Source organism: Carcharodon carcharias, unplaced genomic scaffold, assembly GCF_017639515.1.
Source record: "Carcharodon carcharias isolate sCarCar2 unplaced genomic scaffold, sCarCar2.pri scaffold_776_ctg1, whole genome shotgun sequence".
Classification (NCBI taxonomy): domain Eukaryota; kingdom Metazoa; phylum Chordata; class Chondrichthyes; order Lamniformes; family Lamnidae; genus Carcharodon; species Carcharodon carcharias.
In genome coordinates this window covers 70,994-93,387 of record NW_024471108.1, presented here as the reverse complement: position 1 = coordinate 93,387, position 22,394 = coordinate 70,994, and the positions used below count along the sequence as shown (strand labels likewise).

The 22,394-nt window shown below is 46.6% G+C and overlaps 1 gene segment (V, D, J or C); it reads left to right on the top strand.

Annotated features, from left to right (window-relative positions):
- Positions 1-6,137: 6,137 nt before the first annotated feature.
- On the top strand, positions 6,138-22,082 carry LOC121275190 (the record flags this gene model as incomplete). The annotated part of the segment is given in 5 exon segments: positions 6,138-6,279; positions 16,554-16,895; positions 17,235-17,255; positions 19,398-19,504; positions 21,307-22,082. Coding segments are annotated over 5 exon segments (639 nt in total), but the record flags the coding sequence as incomplete, so codon positions are not given.
- Positions 22,083-22,394: the final 312 nt, after the last annotated feature.

The following is a 22,394-nucleotide window of genomic DNA, read 5'->3' as shown; positions in this document are numbered from 1 at the left end:
GCATCACCACAGAGAACCTCAACACCCACTGGAGAGGCATCACCACAGAGAAACTCAGCACCCACTGCAGAGGTGACACCACAGAGATACTCAACACCCACTGGAGAGGTGTCACCACAGAGAAACTCAACACCCACTGGAGAGTTGACACCACAGAGAAACTCAACACCCACTGGAGAGGCATCACCACAGAGAAACTCAGCACCCAATGGAGAGGCATCACCACAGAGAAACTCAGCACCCACTGGAGAGGTGACACCACAGAGAAACTCAACACCCACTGGAGTGGGGTCACCACAGAGAAACTCATAACCCACTGGAGAGGGATCACCACAGAGAAACTCAACACCCACTGGAGAGGCATCACCACAGAGAAACTCAACACCCACTGGAGAGGCATCACCACAGAGAACCTCAACACCCACTGGAGAGGGGTCACCACAGAGAAACTCAACACCCACTGGAGAGGGATCACCACAGAGAACCTCAACACCCACTGGAGAGGCATCACCACAGAGAAACTCAGCACCCACTGGAGAGTCATCACCACAGAAAAACTCAGCACCCACTGGAGAGGCTTCGCCACAGAGAACCTCAACACCCACTGGAGAGTCATCACCACAGAGAAACTCAGCACCCACTGGAGAGGGATCACCACAGTGAAACTCAGCACCCACTGGAGAGGCATCACCACAGAGAAACTCAGCACCCACTGGAGAGGCTTCACCACAGAGAAACCCAGCACCCACTGGAGAGGTGACACCACAGAGAACCTCAACACCCACTGGAGAGGTGTCACCACAGAGAACCTCAACACCCACTGGAGAGGTGACACCACAGAGAACCTCAACACCCACTGGAGAGGCATCACCACAGAGAACCTCAACACCCACTGGAGAGGTGACACCACAGAGAAACTCAGCACCCACTGGAGAGGCTTCACCACAGAGAAACTCAACACCCACTGGAGAGGGGTCACCACAGAGAAACTCAGCACCCACTGGAGAGGCTTCACCACAGAGAAACTCAACACCCACTGGAGAGGTGACACCACAGAGAAACTCAGCACCCACTGGAGAGGGATCACAACAGAGAAACTCAACACCCACTGGAGAGGGGTCACCACAGAGAAACTCAGCACCCACTGGAGAGGAGTCACCACAGAGAAACTCAACACCCACTGGAGAGGTGACACCACAGAGAAACTCAACACCCACTGGAGAGGGATCACCACAGAGAAACTCATCACCCACTGGAGAGGCATCACCACAGAGAAACTCAGCACCCACTGGAGAGGTGACACCACAGAGAAACTCAACACCCACTGTAGAGGCATCACCAAAGAGAAACTCATCTCCCACTGGAGAGGCATCACCACAGAGAACCTCAACACCCACTGGAGAGGTGTCACCACAGAGAAACTCAACACCCACTGGAGAGGCGTCACCACAGAGAAACTCAGCACCCACTGGAGAGGTGAGACCACAGAGAAACTCAACACCCACTGGAGAGGTGTCACCACAGAGAACCTCAACACCCACTGGAGAGGCTTCACCACAGAGAACCTCAACACCCACTGGAGAGGGGTCACCGCAGAGAACCTCAACACCCACTGGAGAGGCTTCACCACAGAGAACCTCAACACCCACTGGAGAGGGGTCACCACAGAGAACCTCAACACCCACTGGAGAGGGATCATCACAGAGAACCTCAACACCTACTGGAGAGGGGTCACCACAGAGAAACTCAACACCCACTGGAGAGGTCTCACCACAGAGAAACTCAGCACCCACTGGAGAGGCTTCACCACAGAGAACCTCATCATCCACTGGAGAGGGGTCACCACAGAGAACCTCAGCTCCCACTGGAGAGGTGACACCACAGAGAAACTCAGCACCCACTGGAGAGGTGATGCCACAGAGAACCTCAACACTGACTGGAGAGGTGACACCACAGAGAAACTCAGCACCCACTGGAGAGGCATCACCACACAGAAACTCAGCACCCACTGGAGAGACATCACCACAGAGAACCTCAACACCCACTGGAGAGGTGACACCACAGAGAAACTCAGCACCCACTGGAGAGGCTTCAGCACAGAGAACCTCAACACCCACTGGAGAGGCATCACCACAGAGAAACTCAGCACCCACTGGAGAGGTGTCACCACAGAGAAACTCAACACCCACTGGAGAGGGGTCACCACAGAGAAACTCAGCACCCACTGGAGAGGTGTCACCACAGGGAAACTCAACACCCACTGGAGAGGCATCACCACAGAGACCCTCAGCACGCACTGGAGAGGCATCACCACAGAGAACCTCAACACCCACTGGAGAGGGATCACCACAGAGAACCTCAACACCCACTGGAGAGGCTTCACCACAGAGAACCTCAACATCCACTGGAGAGGGGTCACCACAGAGAACCTAGCACCCACTGGAGAGGGGTCACCACAGAGAACCTCAGCACCCACTGGAGAGGCTTCACCACAGAGAAACTCAGCACCCACTGGAGAGGCATCACCACAGAGAAACTCAGCACCCACTGGAGAGGCTTCACCACAGAGAACCTCATCACCCACTAGAGAGGGGTCACCACGGAGAACCTCAACTCCCACTGGAGAGGTGACACCACAGAGAAACTCAGCACCCACTGGAGAGGTGATGCCACAGAGAACCTCAACACTGACTGGAAAGGTGACACCACAGAGAAACTCAGCACCCACTGGAGAGGTGATGCCACAGAGAACCTCAACACCCACTGGAGAGGGGTCACCACAGAGAACCTCAGCTCCCACTGGAGAGGCTTCACCACAGAGAAACTCAGCACCCACTGGAGAGGCATCACCACAGAGAAACTCAGCACCCACTGGAGAGGCTTCACCACTGAGAACCTCATCACCCACTGGAGAGGTGTCACCACAGAGAACCTCAACTCCCACTGGAGAGGTGACACCACAGAGAAACTCAGCACCCACTGGAGAGGTGATGCCACAGAGAACCTCAACACCGACTGGAGAGGTGACACCACAGAGAAACTCAGCACCCACTGGAGAGGCATCACCACAGGTAAACTCAGCACCCACTGGAGAGGTGACACCACAGAGAAACTCAGCACCCACTGGAGAGGCATCACCACAGAGAACCTCAACACCCACTGGAGAGGCATCACCACAGAGAAACTCAACACCCACTGGAGAGGGGTCACCACAGAGAAACTCAGCATCCACTGGAGAGGTGTCACCACAGAGAAACTCAACACCCACTGGAGAGGCATCACCACAGAGACCCTCAGCACCCACTGGAGAGGCATCATCACAGAGAACCTCAGCACCCACTGGAGAGGCATCACCACAGAGAAACTCAGCACCCTCTGGAGAGGCTTCACCACAGAGAACCTCAACACCCACTAGAGAGGGGTCACCACAGAGAACCTCAACTCCCACTGGAGAGTTGACACCACAGGGAAACTCAGCACCCACTGGAGAGGTGATGCCACAGAGAACCTCAACACCGACTGGAGAGGTGACACCACAGAGAAACTCAGCACCCACTGGAGAGGTGATGCCACAGAGAACCTCAACACCCACTGGAGAGGGGTCACCACAGAGAACCTCAGCACCCACTGGAGAGGCTTCACCACAGAGAAACTCAGCACCCACTGGAGAGGCATCACCACAGAGAAACTCAGCACCCACTGGAGAGGCTTCACCACAGAGAACCTCAACTCCCACTGGAGAGGTGACACCACAGAGAAACTCAGCACCCACTGGAGAGGTGATGCCACAGAGAACCTCAACACCGACTGGAGAGGTGACACCACAGAGAAACTCAGCACCCACTGGAGAGGCATCACCACAGGGAAACTCAGCACCCACTGGAGAGGTGACACCACCCAGAAACTCAGCACCCACTGGAGAGGCATCACCACAGAGAAACTCAGCACCCACTGGAGAGGGGTCACCACAGAGAAACTCAGCTCCCACTGGAGAGGTGACACCACAAAGAACCTCAGCACCCACTGGACTGGGGTCACTACAGAGAAACTCAGCACCCACTGGAGAGGGGTCACCATAGAGAAGCTCAGCACCCACTGGAGAGGCTTCACCACAGAGAAACTCAGCACCCACTGGAGAGGTGACACCACAGAGAACGTCAGCACCCACTGGAGAGGAGGAGCCTCGTCGTCTTCCTGTTGCTTTTTGTACGAGTGATTGTCACCGTGGGACAGGGGAGCCACGGTGATATAACCCAATGCCGCCCCCCTACAAAAACCTCTTGGTGGATCCTCTGTATTCCGGTGGGCCAAGGGCGGTAAAGGCGTCCACATCACACCTGGGATTATGGAGGGATTTGAGTTATTGTCATCCTCTAGGGCATTGGAACCGTCCGCCCTTACAACCAAGGACATCTTTTTGTTTTAACCCCAAAGGGGTAAAGTTGTGTGTATAATCTAGATGAACGTGGATCACTGTTCACCCGGAACTCAACCCAGCGCCTGACCTAAATAAGCAGCGGAGCCAGAGACCTGGTCACTTCTTACACAGTTACTCCAGGACAAATTTCCACTGCTTGCGTCTCCACTCCAAAGCGGAAAAATATATATATATACTTAACAGGGAGAAAGCTGCCTTGGGCGTCCTGACTTCTTGACCTGCCCTTCGTGGATGCCGAACAGTCGGACCTTAGCCGACTGCGTTCGACCGAGTTGATGTGAATTGACCTGTCGTTGTGCTGGTTCAACAACCTACTTCGGGATAGGCACCAAACTCACAGTATCCGGTAAGCATCGGGACGTTGTATCTCCCAATCTATGTCCTTTCTGATAAAGGAACGAGAAGATTAGTGTTCCACCATCGAGCAGCGATCAGCTGCTCTATGTGAAGCGAGCCGAGTTGCCGGCGGCTTTTTTTCCAATTGGCTGAGTGCAAGAGCGGGCAGTGCATCGTCCACTGGACACACAACCCGTCATTGGTGTCGGACTGTTCTCCTGCAGCATTGTTTAGCATTCGGAGGTTACCATGCGATCCACAGGCATTAGCATCGGATCAGGCAGGGTGAGAATACAACTCGTAGGTTCGGTCTGGGGGGGTTGCAGCAGCATTAGGTTAGCACAGAGGAGAATCAGACCTGTGTAGCGCATAATCCAATCAGACAGGTTGGAAGGAGATGATAGAGATTGGAATGAAATCATGTCTTGAGTCCTTTTGAGACGGTGTGCTGTCACCGTGCCAAACTATGAGCAATACTTCGGCCAAGGCACTAAGTTAACAGTTCGAGGTGAGCCAATTCTCTCTCTTAACTTCTCTAATGTGCCTGCAGAACAGTTTACTGATGAGTAAGACGATCTGATTTGCAAATATTTGTCCGAAACAGCACCGGGCTATTGAGAGTGTTTGCCTGTAAATACCCCAAGTACTTGCAGCTGGAAAGGGAGGCTTGCTCATGACTTAGAATTGAACATAACTGTAGCTGACTTTGGTGTGAGGACCAAGTTAACAGTTTTCTGCCGGGCCAATCTGTCTCTGTCTTCGGTCTGTCCACCAAACTCTACATCCGAGGCTTAAAATGTGGGTGGGCAATGTTCAGACGTTAAACATAGAAAACGGTTAAGTGGGGACCGGGTCGATGGGCTCGGTTTCTATTGCCCCACGTGTAGAACATTGAGGAGCGATATCATCAACGGTTCAAGGTGACTGAAGGAGTTACAATGATGTATAGATAGATACAACCTAATCCCTCGTGGACATCAGGAACTCTCCCCCTATCCTCCACTCTCGCCCCTCCCACCAACCAACTAATAGATCCTTGTTGGGATTGTCCATTTTAAACTTCACCCTCCAGATTAAGGTGCTCTGGGGCCACGCTAGTAAAGGGCTACAGAGCCAGGCAGAGAACAATCGTGGTTTGAAGGGCAGTTTGGCCAATACATAAGGCGTAGGGGCAGAAGTAGGCTATTCGGCCCATCGAGCCTGCTCTGCCATTCAATGAGATCGTGGTTGATCTGATAATCCCCGACTCCACTCTCTTGTCTTTTCCCCATGACCCTTGGTTCCATTATTGATTAAAAAATCTGTCCATCTCAGCCTTGAATATGGTTATAGACCCAGCCTCTCCCTGTTCCAAAGTTCCTAGAAGTGTGAGGCAGTGAACAGAGTAGGTTCAATAGCTCAAGGCCTGGCCCTGCAGGTTCGATGGCCATTTTGTGACAGACTCCTACCGCCGTGTAACAACAAAGAAGCTTACTTCGCAAGTGGGACAAAACTGGTCGTTTCAGGTGAGTGGACGCATCCCTCATACTGGAGAAAGTTTATTCGATTGACGGATCCATGCGAGTCAGGGTGGAAACAGTGAAAATATAGGCACCCGGTGAACTGATTCCGATCCTGCGTCTTGCAAAGACAAAATCTCCACGGGCGGGAACCAGTTTGTGCGGGAAACAGCAAAAAAAGGGGGGTCACTCACATAAACAGGTCAGGCAACAAGGTGAAGGCAAACAGAATGAGTCAAACTCCTCTGTGAGAGTAGAACAAAGGACACGAGTATAAAGCGAAAAGCAAGTCCGACCATCTGTCCTATACTCAATTCTAGTCTGCATGTTACAGGAAACGGTGTAGAGGCATTACTTAATATTTCTTTTAAAAATCACAAGATTGATGCCAGGACTAAAATGTTGGAGCTACCAGCAAAGCATGAACAGGCTGAGCCGTTTATTCTCCTAAAGAGAAGGCAGCTGGGTAACCTGATAGAGGCACTCCATCGGGGATAGACCGGGTTTCTGTTTGTAAGCGAGTCCATTTCCAGGCCTCACAGATACACTATAGCAAGCAGTAAATCCCATTCGCAGTTCAGGAGAAACATCCACACGCAAATATTGCTAACACTGTGGAACTCGCCTCCACAAGGAACTGGTCCGGGTGAATGGCATCGATGCATTTAGGGAGATATGAAAAGGAAAGGAATATAAGGATATGTTAGCGAGGTTATGGGAAGGGACTACGAGACAAAGAGGATAGAGCAAAGGCAGGTTGATGGGGCTATGATACTCATTAGCGTTAAGGTAACTGAATCATGGAACAATCTGGAAAAGCTGAATGGTCTCTCCTCGTGTTCCCATGTTGCTACGTTCCTTTTGTCCAAGTGTTCCTGCTTGTCCAAGTCCCCCCCCACCCCTGATATGAAGGGACAGGTGTCACCGAGAGAACTGAGGTTTTAATGCAGGGAGCTAGCTTTGTGCTACACTAGTGAATACTACTTCGGAGCTGGGACCAAGTTGACTGTTGTCGGTAAGTTTCCTTAGACAGAGAGTGTATAACTGGCCACTCTTATGTGTCAGCCTGTCAATACATGTGTATGCCTGCCTGCCTATATATCTATTAACTTATCTGCCTGCCCATATATCTATTAACTTATCTGCCTGCCCATATATCTATTAACTTATCTGCCTGCCCATTTATCTATTAACTTATCTGCCTGCCCATATATCTATTAACTTATCTGCCTGCCCATTTATCTATTAACTTATCTGCCTGCCCATATATCTATTAACTTATCTGCCTGCCCATATATCTATTAACTTATCTGCCTGCCCATTTATCTATTAACTTATCTGCCTGCCCATATATCTATTAACTTATCTGCCTGCCCATATATCGATGTGGATATCTGTCTGCCCGTCAGCGTTGCTTTTTGGTACTGTTGTTTGGTGTAGTGCGGGTGGAAACAACCAAACCTCGACATTTCGGAGAAGGGTCGACACAAAGGGTTTCGAGTGAGTTACACTTTCATTCAACGAGGCAAAGGTTTGCCGGCTTCAGGCTGCGTGTAGAGTTGAATTAATCGGCATGCAGCCCCGGAAAGTATTCTGGTATTGTCAGGACTGTAACTGTGAACCACTGACTGTCAGGTTCACGCATACATGGAACGGTGGCGTTGGGAAAGTTGTTAGTTTAAAGTAGAACTGCCTTGGATGGTGTGACAAGTTTATTTTGGCTGGTGGCTCTCGCCTTGTCGGAAGTCAAAGTCAAATGTTAACCAGAGGGTCAGTTCAAACTAGTTCTAGATGAGTGCGATATTGGTTTTGGGGCCCACTCCAGGCTGAAAAATGGGCAAGTGGGGGTGGGGGGGGGGGAACCATGAAATTTGTAAAATATAATTAAAAGTACGCATGAAATAAACAGCAATGAAAGTACACGAGAATAAGATCTTGGCGGAGTGTGCGGAAAGCTAGCTAAGCAACCAGATATACCGGGCCCCAGACAGAGAGCAGTATGGAGACTCACAAAGGAAGGCAAATTATTGACAGGGACAGCAGCGATAGGTACAGTAGATAAAAAAAAAATAGTATAACAGAAAGAAGCAGAATGCACCATTGCAGAAGGTAAATGCAGAGGCCTGAGCCATGACTAGTCATAGTCCCTATCTAGTTTTCAGGAGCTAGATGAATGATCTAGTATTTCCTGAAACAAAATCCGCAACCTATTGCTTGTGTTCAGACCGAGACGTGTTAACCGGCTACGATGTCAGAGGCCGAAGTCCCGTTCCTAATACTTCTGTATGGTTTTAACGTGGGTTGACGATAGGAATGAGGCGGTAAACGCAGCAACTGTCAAAGTGGTTCCATTGAAGTGTGGAAGACCTGCTCGTTTATTAAGGATTTACGAAGAATTGAGCAAGGAAGACATGCTCAATCTTTACAATTTACTGTTTAGTTCAAGATATGATGTCCTCTCTGCTCTTTGGCGCTGCACTTCAGGGACTTTGCTAAAGTCTTAGGTAGGGAGTAGAAATGATTTACTAAGATGGTGCCTTTGACTAGAAACTTCAGGTGGCTGGAGAGACCAAAGAAATTGCAATTCGCCTTAGAGCAGAAAAAGATAAAGAAGAAATGCATTGGAGGGTTCGAAACTAACGAACGCCTTGTGTAGAGGGAAATATCAGAAACCGTCTCCATCTAACCAGATTTCAGATAACTGATAGAATAACCAGGGGCGAGATAGAAGGTCGCTTTTATAGAAGTTGTTATGATCTGGAATACGCTGTCTGAAATGGTGGTGGGGGGGGGGGTGGTTTAACAGCAATATTTTTCAATGAAAGCTGTATAAGTACTTGGGGACAGGGATGGGGTCTGGGGGAGTGGGGGAGTGGGGGCAGGGGATGGGGTCTGGGGGAGTGGGGGAGTGGGGGCAGGGGATGGGGTCTGGGGGAGTGGGGGCAGGGGACTGTGGTGGTCGATCGCAGGGCTCAGTGTAATGACATTATTTGAAACTCTTTTTCAGTAGCACAACACAGTTCTATGCACACAATGGTCTCCCTTTCTGTGGTATAATCCTTTGCTCCCCTAAACGTTATCATCTGGATACAACAGTGTCAATAAATAGACATGAAATCAACAAACGTATGTTCCAGACGGCAGGGCCCATGTGTGATAGAGGCTGGAACATTCTATTGCCCTCTGAGCTCTCCTTACCAGAGCCTCACACTGTGTCCTGCCAGTCAATATCACTTCGGCAGCGGTACCAAATTGGGTGTAATAGGTGAGTCCAGAAATGTTGGGCCAACTCTGGTTATGGTATGTTGTCAAAATGGGTGTGAAATGTGTTCAGGATTTCGGGTCTCTTGTTGAAAGGCAGTTTTTTTTTGTCTTCCCCATAATGTTTTTAATATATGGACGCGAGAAGACAGTCAGGGGGGCGAGGGGTCACGGCTGTTTCTGTAAATGTCCACAAGGAAACGCTTTGGAAGGCGAGGGGGGTAGTTTATGTTTTGTTTCCGGTGGACACCCAAACATAAGTTTTATTGTTCAGCTGAATACACCGCACTGCTTTAGAGACCCCAGTAGTTTGGTCACACAGGGGTGGAATACGGTGTTCTGGAAGCTTCCAGTATTTCTTTGGTGACCGGACCAAACTGACCGTGTTGGGTGGGTTGAAATTTCAATTTAGTTGATGTTCCTTTTCTGACTTTAAGTTTGCAAATGCCCTGGAAATTAAATCATTTCGCCTTATTTGTAAAAATGAACGTTTCAGCTAAGGAGATACCAAAGGCAGGCTGCATTGGGAATACTCAGAATGTCACATCTGTCTGAAGCAGGTAGAGAAATTCACTTTTCCTATTATTGGTTGGCGGGATTTCTTCGCTTTAAAAGACACGCCAATGACCAGTCGATTGCGCATCAAGACACGAGCTGTGTTCCTCTCGGAGCTGTACTTCTGCTCCGGCTCCTTAACATGGTGTACAGGATATAACCAGTATGACTTTGGCGAGGGGACAGAATTGGCCGTGTTAGGTGAGGACCGAGCTCACCATCTTGTTGTTCTTCGCTACTGAAGGAGGTTTGAGATTGTCCGTCTAACTTAAATATTCAAGATAGCAGCATTCTCTCGGCTTCAGGGCCGCCTCACGGACTTCACATTGGCAGAAGTCGTGGAACCCATCGGTTTAGGAAGCTCCCATCCTTGTTTTAACATCCTCCATGTCCTCCTCGTTTACCTATACCTGTAATGTGCGCCTCCTCTGCAACTCCCCGAGGCTCTGCGACCCTTCAATTCCAAACTATATATGTAGAGAGAGAGAGAGAGGTACATAGGTATTTCACCCTCTCCCCTGATATCCACCTACGTGATTCAGTAAGTCGTCTAACAACCCATCCGTGAAGCATTTTTGGACAATTAATTAAAGGCACTTTATAACCGCAAGGCTGTGTTTAAACCAGAAATTAAGAATTTGCAAGCCTACTGTTTGAGTACATCTCTATGAAGACATGTCAGTGGTTTTAACACTGGCCTGGAGCACTGTGTTCAAATAATTACGATTATACGTTTGGCGACGGGACCAAGTTAACGGTTATAGGTAGGTTAACAATTCAAATGTTGCGTTGTATTTAGAGGTGATTTCCTCTAATAGGAGAGCATGCTTTCATTTAACGGTTTGACCGCCTGCTTCTAAAAGTGTTTCATGTGTCTCCATTTGAGGGTAGTGTGACTACTGTTAAATAATATCATTCGTCTCCACTTGATCACACTGACCCGTAGGCCAATTCCTCCTCAATATTATTGGGAGGCATGGTCACCATCAACATAGCCATACTCATTGCGAGCTTCTGCCAGTTCCTTGTCAATATGCACACACACACACACACACTCACACACACACACACACACACTCACACACACACACACACACACACACACATCGCTCAGCAGTAGAGCTTGAACCACTCCGAGACTGGAATCTTGCTAAAACTGTGCATTTCTCGGCATGCGCCACAATGACACACTTTTCCCCCTGTATCTGTCATCAAAATGCACCGTCAATTGCTGGGATAGTGAGTTGAGAACAGTGTAGCGAGGGAAATGGAGGGGGGGGGGGTGTTCTGGGACCTCAGTGAACCACAGGAACAAAAGTGTTGAATCAAAACAGGGTTAAACAAAAGAGAATGAAGGCAAAGGGGCAGAATAAAGTGGCGCAATATCAACTGCAGAGCAACAAGTAAACACAAAGAGAGAAAACATGATTCGGAGAGAGAAATAGAAAAACCAAGAGACTGAAAGAAAAGCACATGAAGACTAAAAATATTTAAAGAAAGAATCCTTTAAACATTTTCAAGAACCCATTACCACCGTGAGATGGAGGCATCAGATTCAAAATTCTTCAATTTATGGATTTGGGGTGTTGATTTGGGGCATTAAGAAGAATAACGTCATTACAATGACTGTTATGTTATTAATTGCAAGACTTGATTTAATGTGGCCAGTACGACTTCAGCGTCGTCGGTTTAAAGGATTTGATAATCTAATGTTACATTCTGTAATAGGCAAATACACGTCAGCATTTCAGTTATTAGCGCGAAGATCGCAAATCTCATTTGCTCATTTAAAGTGTAAGGATGTTTTTATATCCAACTGAAATGAAGTACCAAATAAACTGGGATTTCTAGCCGACATTCTGATGGAAAATCCTTTGTTGAACTTGGCCAAGCTCCGCACTAGTAGGAAAATGCACTACCAGAGCGCATTGCCTTAAAGTTAGAGCTATCCATGGGGGGGTGAGGGGAGTGGTCGGAGTCAGTTGGGCCTTCCAAGTCTGATAGGGATAGTCGCTTTGAGTATTGGGGGTAAAAAAAAAGAGATATATGCTTCAGGCTAATAAATTGGAGTGAGCTGCAGATCAGTCATTGGTTTATGTAACCGACTGGAAGGGATGCATGACCGCCTCTCGGTCCTACAGACTGTTGATGATTACCGGTTCTGTAATGGGAGTGTGACACTGTGTTACGGGAACAATAATCCGTTATATTTTACTCAGGATACCAAAGTGACAGTGCTGGGTAGGTAAATGTAACGGGCATTGTTGTTTTTTCCCCCCACATTTTCTCATGGGATGGGGTCACCTCTGACACGGCTATAGCGTTTGTCACCCATCCCTAACTGAGAACAGTCAAGGGCCAAATACACTGTTTGTGGGCCTGCGAGCACATCGAGGCCAGAAGAGTCTAGGCTGTAAGATTTGCTTCCCTGAAGGGCACTAGTGAACAAGAGGGGTTTCTTTGGTGCTATAATCGATGATGATGCTACGTCCGTTGCCCCCGGGGCTAGATTTCTATTCCATACGTCTCTTAATCAATCTTTTTTTAATGAATTATTGATTGCAATTTGCAGCAGTTGCCAGTGTCGTGAGAACATCATCCTGCACTTCGATATTACTAGTCCACTATCCCCCCCCATAAGCATTGATGTTTTAAACTATTGAATACTATATCGCTATGTTCATTAACTGCGCTGTACTTTGCATTCCCGTATTTCAATTAGGATTGAAAGCACCGCCAAGCTGATTATACTTTGCAAGCTATTTGGAAAATGTTATATGAGGTTGAACAAACGGAGGAGCTCGTGAGGTTGACTGACTTGGGGTTTTCGATGGAATAAGACTCACTACGTTTGGCATTTTTTTTTACACACTATGAGACATTTCTGAGATTATGTTCCCGGGAGACTAATTGGAGACAGTAGAACTCACACTAGGGAAGACTGAAAGCAATGAATCTAATCAAACCTAGGAACTGGTCTGCTGACGAAAATTAACCGAGCAATTCTGATATGTTGCCGCATAAGAGCGTTCCTGGAAGCTCATTAAGAATATAACCGATTTATTTTTATTTTAGGATTGTTTATCTGTTTTATGATGATACCAAACAATCCCAACATCAATCCCAGCAGTGTTTATAGAAAACTAAATTCTGCACAGTCCAAGTGTCCCACTAAAATCTTGTATATACGTTTGCCATAATTTCTCAGCTTTCAAAGGGCCTCACTCTAAAATCCAACAGCGCAGAAAAAAGTCACAACCATATGGATATTGCAAATGAGTTGAGTGAAGATTGTTGAAGCGAATCAGAGAGTGATCTCAAATCTTATCTTGCAATGGTCAGGGCCCAGGAATATTGATACTGCTTTCTAACGCTGTGCTCTGGATCAAGCTCATTTCTCAGCTTCGGCGATGGTACAACATCAACAGTGATAAATATGTAATAATTAAACAATTTCATATTCCAATGCTCAATAGAAATGGGGAAAAATAACTCCGAGAGGCACTGCTCAACTACTGCGGGTAATTTATTGATTTTAAAAAAGAAACTAAAACTCAGGGAGGAAAGTGCAGCTGTGGGTTTGATAACAGATGCAAATATTTGTCATGATTGTTAGTGATCCAACATGCCAGCCAATGGTTGCCTGGTTTTGTCTCCATACTGAGGGCCTCTTTTTAACCATATTAACGACGTTAGGTAAATGCATACCTTTGGTTACAGAACATTCAGTCGGCCCTGGGCTGGTTCATGGCCACCGCAGTTTAGCAAGTAAAGGTCCCGTAGACGGGGAAAGGTGCCGAGGAGGAGGGGCTTCAGTAAGATGGAGACACGGGAGTAGCTGCATTTTTCACCATAGGGAGGGGATGATGGCTATTTTGCTATTTGTAATGCGCTTATCATAAAGTACAATAACAACAGAAGGGCAGAGCCTCATTCAGAACACACAAAACGTGAGGTAAATATAATTAAAGTCCAGCAGCGAAGTCGCAACAAAGGGTCAGTTGTTGGAACAAAACTAAACTTTGGCTCAGGGCCTTTGTAAGTTAGAAGCGTCTAAGCCAAGGGAAGCGCTGCCTTGTCGGAGGGTCAGAAGCTGGGAGGGTGCCGCACTGCTGGAGGGGACAGTTGTGAGGGAGCGCTCCACTGGCGGACGATCAGTGTTGGCCGATTCCTGCATATTTTCGGAGGATCAGAAGCTGGGAGGGTGCCGCACTGTTAGTGGTGCCCTCCCTGTGATATATAGTCCTTGAACCTGCCCCTCTCCGGTGGAGGTAAAGCAGCCCCAAGCCCGCTATTCGAGTAAGATCAGATTATTCCCCCTCAATGTCCCTGGTCCCAGTGTCACTCAAACAACATCAGTTAAGAAAAGGGGCTGTATGGTCATTTGGCTGTGCGCAAATTGACTCCAGCATACTTCAAAACTACAATATTGGCCACTCATTAAAAAAAACATACGAACTTGACTCGAAATTTGGGCCGAGGTGGTGAAGTTCTTTCTGTAATACACACATTCCTCCCACCTATAAAACTAGAGACGACAGTTCCAAGGCGTCGACTGTAGGCACAGTGCAGGCGAATGATTTCCATATTTGGATGGGTATTTTTCACTGTAGTTGTGTTTTATTAAGGTGGTATGCATTTCAACTCACTGTGCCATTGTGTTAAGTGGTGTGGCCAAGTCAGGGTCAATCAAGTAAAAGTGTACTGGCACTACAGACTTCCAAAAATCAGAGAGAGAGAGAGAGAGAGATGCCATGGCTTTCTGGTTGTGAAATATGGACTCAGGCTAAATATATCGAATGCAAGGTGTAGATTATGGCCAATGGAACCAACTCTTCTGTCCCTGCGTTCAGGCTTCACAAGAGTCTCATCCAGTCACTTCTCATCGAACCCACAACACATCATTTATCCCTCATGTCTTCATCCAGGTTCCCCTTGAAAGCGTCTGGGCGATTTGCCTCCAACTGCACCGCCCGGCCTCCTCCCCCTTGCCCCCTCCCCACCCACCCACCCACCCCCCCCCCACACACACACACACACACACCCCACCCCACCCTCCCCCCCACCTCACCCGTGGGAGTGAATTCCACATCCTCACTAGTCTGGATGAATAAGCATTCACCTCAAATTTCAATTGTATTTGCTGGTGGTGATTTTACACTAATGCACCGCTAGTTTTAATCTCTCTTACCTACCACCACCCCCCCCCCCCCACCCCCAACACAGTGGGAACCACATTCTCTATCACGTACAGATCAAATGCTTAATATGTTGAAGCCTCAATGCATTAACACTCGCCATGTGTAAAATAAAAAGATTTTCCTCACGTTTTCTAAATCTCTTGTCCAAAACCTTATCTCGGTGCCTCATGGCCCTACTGCATCCACAGTTTCTCTGAGCACAATCTGTCATAATCGTGTACACACCTATTAAATCTCGCTCAACACCCTTTCCCCCCACAGGGATAACAAATGCAGCTACTCCAACCTAACACCATAGGTGCAATCCCACATTCCTGGAACCCTTCCTTTAAAATGTGCTCTGCACAGCCTCCAAGTCCCTTCCCACTCTTCCTAAACTGAGCTGATCAGAACCAAACATAATAACGGGTATGGCCTAAGTGGAGTTTTATACAGGCTCAGCATATTCCCTCCTTATTGGCAAGGGTGCTGAATCATCTAACCGTGTGAGTGATGCTTCCATACATTGGTGGACACATTGGCCCAGGGTTCAGATAGCACATTTCAAATCCACAGGAGAATATCCTGGACAACGAGACAAATTGCACTTTGCTCAGCCTGAAGGTAAAGATTCTGATGACCAGTTCACCACCTGCTTAGTTAAAACGCACAAAGCACTCGCAGCTTGGAAACTGATTCGATGTTGCATGACTGAGGGGTTCTGTGACGGTCAGGAAAAAGAGTCCACAATACTCCAGCTGAGGTCTAACCAGTGTCTTATATAAGTTCATTAAAAGCTCCCTGCTCTTACATCCTATGGCACTATTAATAGAATACTGTATGCTTTAGAAACAGCTCTCTTTACTTGTCCTGCCATTTTCAATGGATTATGTCCACGTACACCCAGGTCCCTCTGTTCCTGCACACCCTTTAGAATAGTATCCTTTACTTTATACCATGTTTTTTTGTACCAAAGTGCATCACCTCACACCTCTCCGCATTGAACTCCATCTGCCACCTCTCTGCCCGTTTCACCAATGTGTCAATGTCCCTTTGAAGTTCTCCCCTGTCCTCCTCACGGTTTACAATTCTCCCAAGTTTTATGTCATCCATTGTTGACGACCAGGAAAAAAGAGTATTTTAGAGTTTTCACATGGCTAATTTATCCAGCTATGAGTGAAAGGTGCATTGTCTGATGTATCAGGAGAGTTTCACTGTGCCCCAGGTTATCTCCATTGTTCTCTCTCTCTTTGCTGTTGCTGTTATTGTTTAATTCCATCGTAGAACACGGGGTTCGAAAGCCAAAAGTCGATCTCTTCCATCCTTCGGCCGCTGAGATTAGAGAGAAAAAGAAAGCGACAGTGGTTTGCCTGGTCAGCAACTTCTACCCTGACAACATTCAGATCTCCTGGTTGGTCGATGATCAGAAGCATGCCAATGGCCCAAATGTTCACACCGACCCCAACTCCATCGCAACGGCGAACAAGACATCCTACAGCATCAGCAGCCGCCTGAGACTGGAGGACCAGCAATGGGCCCAGTCTAAGAGGGTTGAGTGCCAAGTGTCTCACTACGCCAACGGAATCACGGCTGAGACACAAAATGTAACGTTAGCCATCAAAGCCGGTAGGTCCAAAAGTGAGATCTATGCCATTTAATCTTAGCTTCAACCAAAGCTAAACTTGCTTTTATATAGCGCCTGGGCGCTAACTTAATGGGTAACAGAGCAGAAAAAAATCAATCAATCAATCATTCATTAATAAAGCAATTAACAAAATCATTAGATAAATAAACAGGGCAATATAGGAACAGAACAGGGAGCCTCAATATATAAAACAGAAACCCAACAGCTTTCATGGTATGTCAGAGGGCACTGCAAATTGCAACTGTGATAGTCTGTATAAACTCAATGATTTTATACCATGTTCTAATGTTAAATGCCTGTTTGTTTTGCATTTATTTCAGAAATCTGCGGTATTACTGAAGGTGAGTCTCCATTTGCTTCTGCGGGATTCCTAATGCCTGACAGGCTGTGGGAGGGTATTCACTGGAATGGTACCTGGAGTGTGATGTTAGCTCTGAGGTTGGGTGAAAGATGCCTCGGAGCTAAAGGAGATTGAGTTGAGGCCCAATGGGGCTGCAGAAGATTATGGCAGAGTTAGACAGGAAGAAAGAACATTGGAATCCTGTCCCCATTGGTTGATGGTACAAGGGGTAGCGGGCAAAGGCTTACGGTTATGGGCAAGAGATGCAGGGAGGATGCGAGGGAGTTTTTTTTAATTAATGCGGCAACCAGTAGTGAACTGGAACTTGTTGCTTTCAGGGGTGATAGGAATGGGAACCATGGTCATCAATCATTTCACAATGAAATGGGATGTGTACTTGAGAATAATAAACTTCGCAGTGCCAAGAGGATAGAGGCGGGGAATGGGCCTAATGACTTATCTACAGACAGCTGCCATCAGTTCGATGACTCAGTGGATTGTCTTCTGTGCCCTAATAACTCTATGACACTCAGTAGCCTCAACATGTCTTTTTTGCTTGTGTTGTCTGTTGGTCCAGGACACTGCGGAGCACCCAATACTTCCGTTAATTTGACAGGGAGGGATCCTACCTTAAAGATAACTCCTCCTGTTGTGTAGCACACTCTCTCTCTGCTGCCATTGAGAGTGTTGGCCTGGATCCCAGGGCTCAATTCTCTGTACAGGGACTTCAACCCATGATCTCATGACTGAGTGAGCGCTGCTCACAGGCGATGCTGACTCTGAACTCGAGCATGACTGAGATCCAAATTCAGATATTGCGTAATAAGATGATAAGACCATAAGACATAGGAGCCGAAATTAGGCCATTCGGCCCATCGAGTCTGCTCCACCATTCAATCATGGCTGAGAAGTTTCTCAACCCCATTCTCCCGCCTTCTCCCTGTAACCTGTGATCCCCTTACCAATTAAGAACCTATCTATCTCGCTCTTAAATACACTCAATGACCTGGCCTCCACAGCCTTCTGTGGCAATGAGTTCCATAGATTCACCACTCTCTGGCTAAAGAAGTTTCTCCTCATCTCTGTTCTAAAAGGTCTTCCCTTTACTCTGAGGCTGTGCCCTCGAGTCCTAGTCTCTCCTACTAATGGAAACATCTTCCCCACGTCCACTCTATCCAGGCCTTTCAGTACTCTGTAAGTTTCAATCAGATCCCCCCTCATCCTTCTAAACTCCATCGAGTATAGACCCAGAGTCCTCAAACGTTCCTCATATGTTAAGCCTTTCATTCCTGGGATCGTTCTCTTGAACCTCCTCTGGACCCTCTCCAGGGCCAGCACATCCTTCCTGAGATACGGGGCCCAAAATTGCTCACAATATTCTAAATGTGGTCTGACCAGAGCCTTATAAAGCCTCAGCAGCACATCCCTGCTTTTATATTCTAGTCTAATATTTTGGGACATGTATCATTTTCTCCTATAGAGCCTTACAGGAACAAAAGTCTTCTGGTGTTGGATATGACAAGTTGCTGGAGCAGGCGTGCTGTAGTGAAACATTCCTCAGTGACATTGCTTGCATCATAGGGGCTTATGTCGTTTTCTATCTCTCTATCTATCTATCTATCTATCTATCCATCTGCCCATCTATCTATCTATCTATCTATCTATCTATCTATCTATCTATCTATCTATCTATCTCTCTACCTATCTACCTATCTATCTATCTCTCTACTTATTTATCTATCTATCTCTATATCTATCTATCTATCTATCTATCTCTCTACCTATCTATCTCTACCTATCTACCTATCTATCTATCTCTATCTATCTATATATCTATCCATCTATCTATCTATCTATCTATCTATCTATCTATCTATCTATCTCTCTATCTCTCTACCTATCTATCTATCTATCTCTCTACCTATCTATCTATCTATCTATCTACCTACCTATCTATCTATCTATCTATCTATCTCTCTATCTATCTCTCTACCTACCTACCTACCTATCTATCTACCTATATAACTATCTATCTATCTCTGGGCAGCTGATTTGGAAATGCATAAAATCTGCCAGCATAAGCATTTCTTACTGCAAGCCAACCAAAGTGTCATCAAATGCTTTCATCATATCCACTCCACAGAATCGAAAATTCAAAGCATGGGGGCAGCAAAGTTGACATACCTTATTGTGCTCTGCAAAAGCATATTGTATGCTATATTCGTGTCAACGTGTGTCTGGAAAACTAAGGTAAGATTCAACTGATCTTAAAAATAAGCATTGCATGCAACAAGTTAGTATCTTCAAGGAAACCCAACAATAAGCATTTTTCCCTCCTTGAGAACCTACCCATCAGTGTCATCCCCTGTTATAGATTTTCTCAGCCAAGACTCCATTCCAAGTTAACTCCCACTGCTGCCGGTGCACTTGACATTGTTGGAAAAGCCCATCTGTCCACTCAAATAGTTACATAGAAAGTATAGCATCCCACTTTGTACCCAAATGTTCCCAGTGTCACCGTAACCACACCCCATTTCATCTAAATCCTCAGCCACACAATCCCCACAGGAACAATAACGTTTAAATGCACCTTTGAACTGTCATTAGCTGAAAGAACGATTTACCAAGAGTCCAGGTTTTAAAGCCTTTACTGCGACAGATTACCAACATAAAACACTACAGGCTCAATTATTTCCCTTTCTGTGGGCAACTTAAACTTTGCGCTATGGAAATAACCGGTCCTTTGATATGCTTCCACCAAATCACCATCTAAACAGAGTTCCATTTCCGATAACACACAGTCCCAGCTTCCAGTGGGTAACTTCCTTTCAACATTCCAAGCCGAACATCTTCTGAGGCCAGGATTGACTTTCCTGGTGACTATTATGCTGGATAGTCATTGCCTCCAGCCCAGGCTGACCAGGTAACCAGCTGCAGGACCCATTTCAATTAACCTTAACTCAAAGCCACACTGAAAATATAATAATATTGTCAACAAAAGGTGGAATCCTAAAGCATAAAAAATTATAAACCGAACAATTGTAAACTGAGGACCATAGAATTGCATTTTTCTATTTCTTTCCTACTTGTGTGTTTAACTATCTTACCCATCAAAGCTAATTGCCCCAGCAACTCTTCGTGGAATCATAAGGACATGAGAAATCATAGCCAGAGTAGGCCATCTGTTACTCTATGGCATTCCAATATGAAACAAGAACAACTCCAGATAATGCATCCCGAAGCATTCCCCATCACCTGATCCCCTTAGTATCCAAAAATCTCTGGGTCTTTGTTTTGAATATATTCAAAGCCCGAGCAGTTAATTATTTCTGATGTAGAAAATTGCAATTATGCGTGAGAAGGGGCGAACCATCAGTTCTATCTTAAATGGCCGCCTGCTTATACGAAGGCCCTGAGTTCAAGTTCAAGACTCGTCAGCCAAGTCAAACATGCAGTTTAACGCAAAAAAGAGAGCGTGAATGGACCAAATTTGACAGGAAGAATGTGGGGGGCGGGGTGGGGGGGGTGTGTCCATGTGAATTGTTAAAACCTTGGGGAGTATGCGAGAGGGAATTAGATGCCTCAGGTATGAGCAGAGTCTGGACAACCTCCTTGTAGCAAAGAAGCTTTAGGGCAGATTAGATACAGGAGTTCACATCAGGAAGGGTTTTGATAGTATAACTCATGATAATATTCCCAGTGAGAGGGGGCTCGGTAAGCCTAGGGGACACAGATATCTGATTGCAAAAAGAGGCAGAGGGGCAGTTTATGTTTTACAGTTCGCTTTTGCAGCTTTTTTTTTTGAGATGTGAAATGCTCTGCCTGGAGGGGAGGTAGAATCAGATCCAGTAGTAACTTTACACATTAATTTGGGTAAGTCCTTGCCGGGATGGAATCAGGGCCATCCATAAGGAGCAGGGAAGTGGGGGCGCTTGTCTAGGTCTTTGAAAGTCTATGTATAAGCATGATGGGCAGAATGGGCTCCTTCTCTGCTGTATCATCCTGATTCTCTGCTGATATTAACACCATCTTTCATTTTTATCTTATATTAGACGTCCTACGGCAAGAGGTTCGACTGACCAGCGACTATTAATGAACTCAATGACATGGCAAAAGGTGCAACACATGAGAAAGGGTGGAGAGTGAGAACAAGCACATTGTGAAAACCTAGGGAACGATTTTCGCCCTTTGAATTCCTTCGGCGCTGTAGTGTCGGTGGATGGTCCTAAAGCTCTTTCGACCCCACGGAGAATAGCGAAGAGAATTTATAGCCTACTCTGTCTTTTCCACTGGAATAAGCCATTTCCTGTTCTCCACATTTCTTTATGCTCTTATCTAAATCGGTTATAGCTTTGAGGGTTGCGCAACTTTTCTTTGGCTATTGCATTGATTCCCAATTTGTAGACGGGATTCTTTGAAGATGTAAATATAATCAAAAAAAAAAATCTTGCAACGCGACTGGAGCCCAAGGTGCATGTGCTGCCACATCATTCTTGTCTGCTCATTCCTCAGTCTATCTTCTGAGTCCCTCATCTCGGGTTCCTTTCTAATAAGGCTGTGCTTAGTCTGAAGAAGCAGCGAGTTGGGAGGGATTGAAATGTTATTTTGCTCAACCAGTAACCTTGTATTTCCCCGTTTCTAGTAATGCACACATGTTATTGCTGGTTTCAGAATGCTCCTCACCAATAGCGCAGGGCTCAGAATCGGCCAGACTTTGCTGGACCGCTCTCACTAGCTCGGGTATTGACAGCTCGCTTGGGTTTTGAAGCTTTTATTTTTTTTTTGCTCGTTGTTTAAGAAATAAAGAGAATATTTTTTGTGAAGGAAACCGTTTCTCTCCACCGTTATTTCAGTTCTCTGCCTAGCAGAGTATTCTTTAGCAAGCTCAAAATGTGCAGACAGCTGGCGGTTGGGTGAGACAATCCCCAGGTATGGAGCAAAGCTGGGAACATTGAGTTGAGGTGCATCTGCTTCCCTCGGTATTTTGGATGCCCAGAAACAGGCCCCCAAAGGGGATAAAGATTCCACTGATGACAATCTCCCGAGGCTAATGGACATCACTCAATCCCATGTAAGTTTTGAGTGGGTTAAACAGTTTCCTATTTCTACATGACCGGTCCACAGTGGAGGGGGTGGGATA